The 12,892-nt window shown below is 45.3% G+C and overlaps 1 protein-coding gene across 1 annotated transcript; it reads right to left on the bottom strand.

The window, feature by feature from the left end:
- Window positions 1–949: 949 nt before the first annotated feature.
- On the bottom strand, window positions 950–3,292 carry T265_13637 (hypothetical protein; the record flags this gene model as incomplete). The annotated part of the gene is made up of 5 exons (XM_009169828.1): window positions 950–1,150; window positions 2,701–2,889; window positions 2,932–3,043; window positions 3,081–3,160; window positions 3,202–3,292. The coding sequence occupies 5 exons, from the start codon at window positions 3,283–3,285 to the stop codon at window positions 1,034–1,036; spliced, it is 582 nt and encodes a 193-aa protein (XP_009168092.1).
- Between the last annotated feature and the right edge of the window lie 9,600 nt (window positions 3,293–12,892).

A 12,892-nucleotide genomic window follows, 5' to 3' on the forward strand; every position in this document is an offset into this window, starting at 1 on the left:
GCAGCAAGGATAGCGCTTTTACGTGCTGAATTCTCAACTGATTTGTCAATAGATATAGCCTCTTTATCTACGTAACCTGATAATTTGGTCACACCTGGTGTAAATCGAACCGTGTATTCTTATTCGCGTTAATAGCTCCACTTCCTCACATGCAAGTTCATGTGGGGCATTTTTTTATCTTATTCTCAGACTATATTCAATGAGCGACCAGTCGTCCATTGCTCGTAGGTGACGCCATCGAGCAGCCAACAATGCCCAGAGGTGGGATGACTGATGGAAACAGTAGTCCCTCACCGTAGGTAATTTCTGGTAACTATCCTATCGCACCTCATTTAGCCCACGTTTTTAAGGCCCGGCTTATGCATCCACTGGTCAATTTTTATCATCTTTTAGTTATAGGTAACTTCTGGTAATTATCCGATCGCACCTCATTTGGCCCGGCCTATGCACCCACTGGTCAATTTTTATCATCTTTTAGTTTTGCTTACTGATAAGTAGCTTAAACGTGTCGTCATTCTGTCACCGCTTTGGAATACTTAGGTGTAAGTTTTCTATTCAGGGGTGATGAAACATGCGACTGGCGCCTGCGATTGGCACAGAGAATCTCTGCTGAGAAACCCATTAGTTTCCTTTGACTGCTCTTACTAGTAATATATCAGCTGTGGTTACTTCTTGTGATATACCTGAATTCTGGGTTCGAGGTTTCTCATGTTATCCTATGTAGTTTCACGTTGAAGCGGTCATTGGCGGAATGATAAACCGCCAAATAAGAGGATTATCAAGTCATTAATGGTGAATTGCGCTTTCCTCAAAAATATCGGCTTCGGGGTTTACAGACTATGTTAAAGTGGTTTCTAACAGGAAAAAAAAACGAAGGTAAATTTATCCCGTAGATGGTATCACTTATCACGAACTTCCATACGAACAAGCCAACCAAAATGGATTTGGGCAAAATACAGCGGTAGTAAAAAGGTATATGTACAGGAATGTGAAACACTCGAAGACCAATATCGGCCAGTAATTCCACTTGATCTTAAGCACTTCGATTGGATTCGACAGGCAAATATAGCTTGAATTCTGCTGGAAGCTCATCGTCCGAGTAAAGCCGGTCACAAAAATAAATTCGACGTATTCGACAGTTTGCATGGACCTGAAGAAGGTAAAGAGTAGAGAATCATAGTAAAACCTTTAAATGACCAGCATTCAGTTCAATATCAAATAGATGGCAAAGCACAACACATGCTTTTCTGCCCTCCCACCAGTACCACTGGCCCATCCGGTTCTGAGAGGTAGGTCCGTTTCGTTTGACGCGGTTGCATCAAACGCAAACTCCACTCGCCGAGGTGATACCATACAGAAGCAGATGGAACTGGTCCAGAAACATCTAAAGAGTAAGGGACTGCATTTCCAAAAGTTCGAACCTTACGATAAAACAAACAGACTCATAAAATAGGAAAATGAGTGTTATCCCTCTGATTAGACGTACTCACGAAACTTCATGCGCCCAATCAGAAACAATCATTTGCCAACAGTAGGAAAAGAATGTAGCAGAGTCCTATCCCAAATTACTCGATAGTGCTGAAGTTTTCGGTGGTCATGTAGAAACATCCAAGGCGTAAAATATTGCTCGGTACATCGGTGATTACACCAAAGTGACTACTGTACCCAGTATTTAATATTTGACAAAAGAAATGTACTATTCCACCAGACATCGACATGGCGACAGTCGAGAATGGCTGTCGTTCATGCGGGAACTGCCTAAAAATCTTGAAAAAAACCGAGATGATTTCAACGTGATTCTATACAGCGGATTCAAATAAGCTGAATCGACTCAAAACTTGAGTGGGAGGTGATCACCTGCAAGCTAGTTCGCTGTGAAGAGAAAAACCGACATCTTCATACGAACTCAAAATCATACACTGTTCTGATTCACAGAACCCAGTGAGACTCAGAGGCGAGATGGTTCAGTAGTTAGAGTGCAAATTTACTAAGTGGAACGTCCATGGTTGGAACCCGAAATCTGCATCCCAATTTCCCTGCCAACCTGGAAGTATCCTAGCCCTCGTGCTTCCTTCGGGTGGCATGACAGTTGAGCACTGAAACAGTGCTACAGCTGAATGGTTACGGTTACGATGCTAATGTTGGATGCCCAAAAGCTCTCAGAAATGCGGTAGAGAGAGCGAATCCAGGTTTGGAAGTTCAACACCCGCTTCCAAACTAAGAAACAAAAAGACGTTCTTAGAGGGTGGGAGAACCCTTTACATGGGCGTTCTTCTGGCAGGAGTCAGTCAATACCAACCCACAAGACACTAAAGGCATTACTGAACTATGAGTGTCCCACCCCCGCACAATAGCAACGTTTAACTTGTAACTCGGGGGTTCCGGAATATGGGTTAGTGAGATAGGTGCTGTTAAAGGTACGGAAAAAGGTACGCAGCACATGTTCCCCAATATTGGTTGACTTCAGTTGCAGGATGGAATCCAGATTACACAAGGGGAATGAATTTTTAGGAGAAACAGGAGATTCAAAAACCATATGAATGTATCCAGTGAACGATCTAAACCAATGGTGAACGTGCAAGTGATGTTGGACAATATGATTCGGCACATCCCGTGAATTCTTCTGCACACTTGGTAAGCTCGAAACAAAGCGACCGTATACTCTTAGTGTGGCTCTGGCATATAAAAGGAACTCCTCACCTGAATCCGCAGCACTTCAACAAAATTCGTTCCATAGGCTCTTTTCGTAAAATCCGCAACATTAAAAAACACATTGTTCCAATTTTCATCCAGTCGGAGAGGCATTGTGCATATGAAGGGCTTGACGCGAGTGGTGCTCTGATAGTTACTAGCACGAAAGCGCCGTTTGATTCCAGCATCGTCCAATATCTAGCGACAACACATCGTCACAGTGAGCTGAATGTTACCTACTTGAATCTCAAAAGTGAAGTACTTTTTCAGATTTTTGACAATAAGCACAAGGAAAGGTAGTTTGATGCCCAGAGACTTCCTCGGATCTGCGGGACATGATATGTAAGTCGTGCTGAATGAAGGTGTAAGAGGGGAATAACAAAACATACGATACATTGTTACCCAAAAGTTCGAGCACAAGAGATTGAATATCACTATCGGTTATCCGTTTTATGTGTCCGTTACGAACCTAAAATGTGCAAAGTGCTGAAATACGGAGGTTCAACTAACCTTTTTGTCCCATAATTGTAAGGGTTTCGTTCCAACACTAAACAAAACAGACAGGAAACCACTCTGAAACGTGTTTCGGAACATTTCCGAGCTGAAAAGAAGCGAAGATAATGAACATGATCAATTAAAAAGCAGACAGGAAACCACTCTGAAACGTGTTTCGAAACATTCCCGAGCTGAAAAGAAGCGAAGACAATGATGATCAATTAAAAAGTGGTGACACAAAGCGCGGCATGGATAATCAGGGTCATTCCTATACTGCCGATGTCTATCGTTCCGAATCCAAATTGTTCGAGACTGAGCACATTATTTGCGTTATTGCCAGGTATCAGATACCAGGTACCGCCAGATAAGTTTTCCTACTCGTTTTCTGTGGGTACATTTATTATTTATTACCAATATCAAAGTTCAGTTGTGGCACTCTTTAGGGGAACTACCGTGCAACTTGAGGAAAGCACAAGGACTAGCTGCTGCCAGGGTGCCCACGTTTAAACAGGAGCAACCAAAATACCATGATCTAGCTCGGACCACAGACCTTCTGCGCAGTAGTTTTTCACTTTACCCACTCAGCTACCTCTTTATTTCTTGAAATGAGTGGTTTTTTTATAAACTAGGGCAGCATCAGCAAATGCTTCACAGGCCCTCCTAAGTTAAGTAAACATTCTTCTGCAGACTGAACATGCATGAGTATCTTAACAGGATTACATGTGACGTCGCGGAGCTGTAATTGTCATTGGGGAATCATCGCCGACCAAACTTACCGGATCATTGCGTGATTCAACATCCCATGCAATTAAGAGAGTTTGTCAGTTTGATTGTTTCATAACAGTTACGGTATCGCTAGCAGAAACCTTCGTCTGTTGCACGGAAGATGAGGATTAGCTGAACGACACACTCTCGTCCCCCTAACTTTCATCTCCTGGAAAGAGCTTGGGTAAGGTTTGATGATATTCAAGATACCCAAATGAGAAGATGCACCGGTTCACCACTCAAACAAAAGAATTTGTTAACCAGATATGACCGACCAGGGTACAGGGGCCAGGTGTTTAGAGACAACCGCCGAAAGTCACGTCTAATTCTCGACCTAGAGAGTATCTGCTCGATTTGACACTGCTTTAATCCATCAGCCTATTGCAGTTTATCTGCTCTAAACCGTGTACCAGGGATATATTGGGTCCAACTGCTACAAGTTTGGTTGCCGGAAAATTGGACAGCAAGGTAGACACAGACAAGCATTGGGCGCGATCGCACAATTAAGAAGTTAGTATTGTAAACTAACTTGAAGGCATGGGAAGGTAATAGCTTTGAATTAGGAGCATATCTGACCGCATGACCGAGCCATGTCTACCAATATTGTCAATTCTGGGGTCCACATTCAGGTTAGCGCAGGCGCCAACCCGACTGAGGTTATTGCTTTCATACTTCCTTGCCAGGTCATAGACTGTCCAAGTCTCGGCCATTTCTACTCAGCAAAGGGCTGGAAAAAAACCCTCGATGCAGACGCCTCTCTGACATACAAAGTACACGACCTAACCAGAGTAACTTGTGAAGCGTAAACAGTTCACCCATCGTCGGAAAGTTCCCTCTTCTCAGAACTATGTGACGTAACGCAGCATTCCTAAGCCAATGTTTCCACCAAACCCGACCAATGTTTCGGGGACACCGATGGCCAGATTTATACATCATCTGCGCGTACAAGAGACGTTGTAGATCCGTAAAAAAAAGCACAGATCACGTCAACGTAGTGTATACTGTGCCGCTGACAGATAAGATGACGTCAGCGGATACCATACATGTTGGAGGTTCCAAAAGCTGCGCTGATCTTCCCCACTCTAGAAGTGATCTCGTCTCCAAGTCCAGCAGAACTTACACAACTGTCCAGATAGTCAGATTTACCCACCACGTTGACTGGCTGGTGGGGTACGATCCCATTCAGTGTTGCAAATGTGAAGCGCATACCAAACCGTGCGGCACAACTATTTTGGTTGTCCAAAATGGTTTGCATTTTTGAAGGATTTGAACTCAATATCTTTTATATCCAGTAGCATTCCGATCCCCGTGGTTTTGGAGGTAGACAAAGAAATTTCAAGCAGAACGCAATAATGAAGTTTGAGGGAACTGGGGGAAAAAGGCAGCCTTGTCCTGCACAAGTCGTGAGCTCACGTGAAAGATTACTATGTACCCACAGCGCCCCCAGGAGTTAGCATGCAGCACCCTCATAAAGGATAAAACCTGGAAAGTATACCTTTGATTGTCAAGTAGCACGAAAATTTGACGATCGACAGGGTCAAAAGATCGCAGATCAAGAAAAACCATCAACGTGGGATGCCTGAGTGGTGCCGTTAAAGAACTTGTCACAAGATAAAGATGCGGGCGATGCATCCTCCGCAAGACCGGAGCCTGATTCTCACGAGTTTGTATACCCCGATAATCAATCAACCAGCGCGAAATAATGTCAGAGAGCACATTGGATGCCACCGTTGCCAGTATGACGTCACGATAATTTTCGCGCAAAGTTTTTGTGCCGTTTTTCAAGATAAGGATAACATTCGAGGCATTTCATTCCTCTGGAACTGTTTCGTTCCCAACCTTCCGCAGTGGGGTCAAGAGGATTTCATCAACTTCTCTGAAAAGTGCCGAGTGTGGACCGTCGTGGCAGGGTGCTTTTTTCACCTTGGAAAAATGACAATTCCAGCTAGATTTTTGTTGTTAAAGGCGGATCATTAAGTTATTTCATAGGTTGTGTTGAAAGAGGCCTGCTGAACTGCACTAAAATATTCAACCTAACGGTATTATGAAAGGACTACGATACCACCTTTTTCGCAAATCGCATCGCTGATATTCGTCTGCTTTTGACCAACGAACCGAATCCGAATCCGAACAGATCACATTGCTATCAGGTACCGGTGGCGAGAGTCGATCAGTGCAAGAACATCAAATGAAAACCACTTGGGCCTCAGCCCATTGGTTGCAGCTTCCATCGCGTTTCTATGCATCATTCTACGCAGGTCTATCCGTCACTGGGAGCAAGATTCGCGAGAACTAAGCTGAGTTGCGCCTTGGTAGGGGTCACATCGACCATATGCTTGTCTTCCGACAGGTGTTGGAACTGCGCATCTCCTTCCGACGACCAAAAATCGTCGCATTTCTTGATCCCAAATATTCCTTAGACTCCAGCGACCGTCAGAAACCGTACTAGTGTCTGATGATGATGGATGTCTTCTCTAAAATCTTGTCTTCTGTGAGGGCTTAAGATGCCTCCTCTGGTAGATGCACACTTGTCTGCAGGGAATCCTCGGCTGAGTTCACCAAGTCAATTGCAACCGATATGTTCCTTGAGTCTTCTATACAGGCCTCTAACACCTCGAGGATCGAAATACTGCCGGGTCGTTCGCCTACAGACTTTGAGTACGCCACCAATGTTGCCCCCTTATACTATTACTCTTTTAAACACGAACCAGTTTAAATGACAAATAAATCTGCTGCGTAGTTCGACATATTTTAAAGTGGGAAGTGATGGCGCAAGATTGGGTGGGGTCAAACTCAGACCTCATGCTTGCAGGTATACCGACTGATGTAGTAGATACTTGCGATTACCTGGGCAGCCCTGGCGGCCCAATGAAAGACGAATTCACATCCCAAATTGAGAAGGCCACAGTATCATAATCTGAAGTGACATTTGCAGCTCCAACGAGAAGTCAGCTTGACTGTCAAGCATAGAGTGCACAGTGTCACTTCCCGATCTGTCCTGTGTGGATCAGAGACGTGAACACTGCGTGTGAAAGAAGGCCACCTGTGCTTGATCATAGGCGCCACCAAAGAATTTCCAGAGTATGACTGAGTAGTGCTGAATAACGCAAGGTAGTTTCCAGGAGAGTTCATTCTTCTTCGATAGATCAGCTGGTCACACACAAGTTACGCTAGTCAGGCCGCATACTTCGATGCCAGAGGACCGTTTGCCTCGTATCGGACGTAGACGGCTCAGAGGAATTCAGTCCACGACTTGGCAATGAAGTACGGGAGCCCTTATCAATCAACTCAATCGCGTTAGTAGACGCCGTCTTCCCGGGTAAGGATCGCGAGACAGGACGAATCCTGGCAAGTATGGCTGCCACGCGGTCAGTGGCGATGCTGCATCAAGGCTAACGCCTACACTGTGAAGATTTTACTTCTTATCAAATTAGACAAGCAGGCTCATTTGTCCTCAATAAACAAACTAGGCCATCACTTCCATGCGTGGTTCCTATTCCCTTATTATCTTCATCGTCGGTGAACGAACCTATGGCAGCTAGCACCATTGCATTTCGACGCACGGTTTGTGAGCCGAAAAACTGAACCGGATTCAGGTAGAATCACCGGAGATTGCGGAGAATTTTACATGCCCTGGTAAATATGGTAGTTTTGACGGAAGTGTCTGATAAAGTCAACGGACGTGTAGCACTTGTAAACTGCTCTTTTTCATGCTCAGTATCATCTTCTTTTTCCCCATCATTATCAGCCACATCACTGTACAAAAGTTTGTTTTACTGAAATACAACCGCTACCGCCCGCTTGTTGGCTCCAACGTGACTTTGAGACTTTTGCTGAGTGACTGTTGTTGTGACCGCCGGTTGGCTATATTTGACCGCTGCTAACACTAAACGTGAACCAACATTTCAGCTGCAAACACCGGCTCCATAGGGCCGTTAACCACTACAGACGAACCTCAAATGCCCGAATCAAATTTGCTAATTTGCCATCTGTGGCATCAAAACATGTCACTTGGTTTCAAGGGTTGCGTGCATCAGGTAACAGTTGGGGCCGCATTGTTGTATGGTTGTGAGACGGCTACTGTGGACAGGTGATGTGAACCATCTACAAGTTTTGACCACACATGCCTCAATCGTTGCTGGCTAACTTCAACACATTCGTAATTAGAAAACGGGTATTTGGTTGTGCAGCATGTACTTCAGCTGCAGAAAATACCCAGCACCATCAGCTTCGGTGGCTCGATCATGGCGAAACATTGTCTACCGAGGTCAGTTGTCCTCCCTCAAAATGGCGCGAACCGCGAAATGGACGATGGGTGCCTTGACGTTGAGGTGGGAAAGAGATTGTGAAGACTTTAGGTATTGTTGGTGCGGTGGGGTTGACATGCCCGCCCCCAGTGTGCTTGACTGGAATGATCGATATTAGTGCGTTTGTGCCGTCGGTCTTTTCGGATTGTCCAACTGAGCGCTCAGTATAGTTGCAACAGGCCAGCACCTGGTCCCTCCCTATCCAATGTTTTTCTTCTTCCAACTTAAGGGCTTTAAGTACGATTAAATGAGCCTTATAGTTGGACGGCAGTGAAGGGTCAGTGTCGACACTGATTTTCCTTTCCCTGAAGATAATGACGATGATTACCTTCAGTGAACAGTGCGTCAAGGCATGGATCACCCTGTTCAAGAAGGCATCGAGCCGATTGAAGAAAAAGCCAAACGAGTCTATACTTCCGCCAAAAAAGAATGCAATCTCCATGGTGCTGAAGTTCTAGTCATCCAGCAAATTATTCCAGTGAATATTGGGTAGGTTAAATCACCCATCAAAAACGCCTCTGGCTGTGAGTTGATTACTGAAATTATCCAACTCAGATGGTGGTAAATTTCACGGATTCCGAGGACGATCACAAACATGCTGACTGGTATTTGACAAGCAGTTATCTCTGATACCCCTTCAGGAGTCCAGAAGTTCAATGTGGCTATCTGGGGCTGAATTCATTCAAACTGTCCAATGCTAAATCAATTACGTAGCAATGATAACCCGGCAGTAACACAACTGAGTCGGCGAACTTATCCATATCTCCTTTGGTCCGATGATAACAGCATGAATAACGATACATTCCACCAAGTCGTCTAGACTGCTCATCATAGCCTTCTAAGTCGTATTGGTCAACTGGTAGCTTGGTGAGAGTACGAGGGATACCACGCCAACAGGATCCAAAACCTCCTTTAAGGGTTTCAGGGGTCTTGCGCCTTCCAGTTTCTTCCCGATACGATTGGCCTTTACTTCTTTCACTCCGGACTCCCATCAGCCTCTCCAGCACCAATTGAAAACCTGCCATACCCACAGCACAATCCGCCCGGAGGCCTTGTTCAAAGTAACTGAGCCGCTTACTTACGAACCTCAATCCAACCGGGTATTTTTCATAAACTGCGGTAAGCGTAGCGTCCTTCTTAGCTTTTTCCGAAGTACGCAAGGTGGTGTTGCTTTTGCTGTTTCAGTAGTAATGAAGTTCATATGATGGAGAGATGTATGGGTTGGGTTAGATGAGGCTCGCTCCAGCGCCCACATCCTGGGATTCCTCCAGATGGCCGCCAGCTGAAACCAACAGATGCGCATTCAGCGCCTCTCTCGCTTCTTTCTTTGTCTAAAATGGCGTTGTGCTTAGATGAACGAAGGGACGCCCTAACTTCTTTAACCCTATAGGGCTCAACGACTTGTAACAATTACGGGAACACCATCATGAGGGTAGAAGCTCCAGTTTCCAGCGCGAAACCCATGGTTACTTTCGTTTTTGTTGAAAGAAGCGAAGGGCTCCTCAGTCGGAGGAGCGGCTACTGCCACATCCGACGCACTAGTCGCAACAATGGCACAACCAATGCGCTTGCGGGTTCTAATTCAAAGGCCAAACGGTCCCTCAACAACATCAAGAAGGAGGAAGTCTTGTCTAAAGCCGAGAGGAAGTTTCTGTCCGAAAAACAGATTGCCAAGACAACTGGTAGAAACAAGAAAAAATCCTAACAGACAGTTGATTACAACTCAAGGAAGCGGATACAAGTAGCTTATAAGCTACTACTTACATAATTTCGTAAGGCCAGTGGTCTATCTAAGTCTGGCTTGATAGTGTCTTGGGATAGTAATCCAACTTCCGAATGTTCTCTACACCAACAGCACTCTCTGTTCCATTGACCGTAAAGCCATAGTCGCGCACTGATACCATAAATCGCACGGAGTAATACATAGGATTGAGGCATTCGCCCACGCTTTCCATGTCACTGTCAAACTCGATCACGCCAGTCGCGTGAACAGTGATGTTGCTTACATATGTACCCCAGAAAACAGTTTATCTTCGTTCATCTTATCGGCTCGAACCGCACGAAGAAATCGAACATCATGCTGATTGGGCTGATGCGACGAGAGCCAGCTACGGACCAAAGGAGTGCGATCGGACTATAGACCAATCAGAATTGAGCACTTTTACACCGAAGCCTCAAGCCACATCATGAAGATTCAGGCTTCACGCTGTGAAAAAATCTGTGATGACTCCCTAAATAGAGCTGCAGGGACCTTCTTCTATCTTTATTGAAAGCAATTTTATACCACCGTACGTCCTGGTATACCACTCACTCATACACATGAATACACGGGATCGAGTGTATCGCGTTTGTTCTTGTTCCTAATGGTTTACATCCAACTGAAGGGCGCGAGCGAAAAGAGGTGTTGTGCTGCTCTTTGGCTTCTCAGCACCGGGTTGTAAGCTTGCAAGCTCAATTACCCACATAGAAGACATCTGAATTGGCCTCGAATTGAGTTCTGGATGCAACGTGAACAACCGCAGAAGGATGGTTAGTACATGCGCCAAGTTCCCGAAATGAAAAAAAAATTTCCCCAATAAGTGCGTGTGTTCTGAGAGTGAAAATTTTCCTACCACATACTCATCGGGCGTTAGTACGGTCAGTCACTCCTTGTTCAAATAAGGGAAAGTAGCCATTAGTTGCTTTCGGGGGTGAAGATTAACTTGATAAAATAATTAAAAAACCACGACACACTTTTCAGAATCAACAGATCTGAGATCAGCGACCATCATCTTTGTCACCCACTGGGCACGCTCAATATGGGTCAAGTCACCTCTATGTCCCCGTTAGGCAAACCGGCTTGAACTCTCGAGAAGCAGTCTACTGTGGGTGCTTTGAAGGGATGACATCTATTTGAACGGCGCTAGCAATTGAAATGCAGGTTTTAGGTCCACCGCATAAGGCAGAAATAGAAATCAAAGCGCATGTGGAAGGCCTAGATCAGTGAATTGACAGGTCCGAAAACGGAACACCCGAGGAGGTCGGTGCTGAAGAAGGGTAGCTCAAGCCTACTAACGGCCAGAGCATCTCAATCTGGAGTAGCGTCACTTCTCGATTCCCTCAGGACTCGAGCATCTGGAGCGGTGAATCGTGTGGAATTCAATCACCTCTATTTAAGAAGTCATTTGTTTTAAGACTGGAGCGGGCTGCCCATAAATACCAGCATCTTAATAACGCAAGATACGAGGAGGTTCGTCCTGTGTAGCGTTAGGCTCACATCCCTCCCTGTGAAGATCAAGGTGGCTAGAGGCCTTCCGCTGTTGCGCCCCCCAAAGTTTGGACGTGGTGAAGTCGCTAGAGCAGAACACGTGCTTACATACCGTTCTCTGTGTGCTTCAAATACCCGTATTGTGTCACCCGTGCGTTCCTCCCACCTGTCGTTCGAGAAGAAAGCGTTTGGGTTATTGCTTACTGTCTTGAATATCTAATGGTGCTTTTTGTTTTTTCCGGCAGATTCAACACCGTGAAAAGTTTATAGGATCCCCACTGATGAAATACTTATTTTCAACGGTTGCGCAACTTACCAGATGTCATCTCATCTTTTGCGTTTCTTGTAATTATCTCCTAGCAATAACTATCAGCTCAATTCCAGAAGGCACCGATTTCCTTTGGGTAGCCGTCCGCCCTTTGGACTTTGCGCTGGTTGAATTCGGTGGAACACGGCGTCTGCTGCATCAAGCACCCGGCTTCAGGCAATTTAAGACGCTTCTTATGTGAGTCTTTGAGCTGGCAAGCTTACTGCTTTGCACCAAGAACTTAAGGATCATTCCTACATCCTTTTCCCTCTATGCCCTTTAGGTGAACAAATGCTGCCGAACGACAAGCACGAATCTGAGCCAGGAGGTTCGGACAGCGGATTGAAGTCTGTGTATAAATGCGCGAATCCATGGAAAGCGAAGCCAGGAAATACCACGTTCTACAACTTCTCAATAACCAAATTGACTTTGTCACCTTCAGCACCAAGCTTTATGACAGCAACAAGAGGAGCCCAAGGACGCCTAAATTAGGCTTGTCGTTATACATTGTGCAGCGCTTCCGCAGATACTACTAAAAGGTTTTTATCAACTCTCCTCAAAAAATGCCGCTCCTGACAGATTCCCGAGCTAAGTTCTCGAGCTGAATTTCGACGAGCGTAGAATCTAAAAGCGCCGTGCAAGTTTCGAGTCAGTTTTTTCCATTTTCACTTTTTGTACGCTCCTAAAGCTTGAGAGAAAATTTTTCAGCGAAATCCATGCAGTAGCTACTGTTCCTCGGCGGCACATGCTCTCAGTAGGATTTGCTCCTTTTAAGTGCCCACCATCCCAAGTGCCACTGCCTACTCGGCGCATCACTGATAGCTGCCATTCCTTATATTCCAACTCGGGGCAACTCTTTCACCCCCTCACCTTAACTAAATAAAGAACAACGCTCGTGCGGACACCTCCTGCGGCAGTTGAAAATTGTCGTACAATATTTACCGTTTCCCTGTAGAGGTTCTGTTTGGTAACCATCTTGCAAATATAAACTCGCCCATCTCTTTGTCTCATTGTTTAAAAACATAGAGAAGTAGAGCTTTTGCGTTTTGCTTTCTTCTGCCCGATCAAGTTTCCGCCCCA

Source organism: Opisthorchis viverrini (genome assembly GCF_000715545.1).
Source record: "Opisthorchis viverrini unplaced genomic scaffold opera_v5_90, whole genome shotgun sequence".
Classification (NCBI taxonomy): domain Eukaryota; kingdom Metazoa; phylum Platyhelminthes; class Trematoda; order Opisthorchiida; family Opisthorchiidae; genus Opisthorchis; species Opisthorchis viverrini.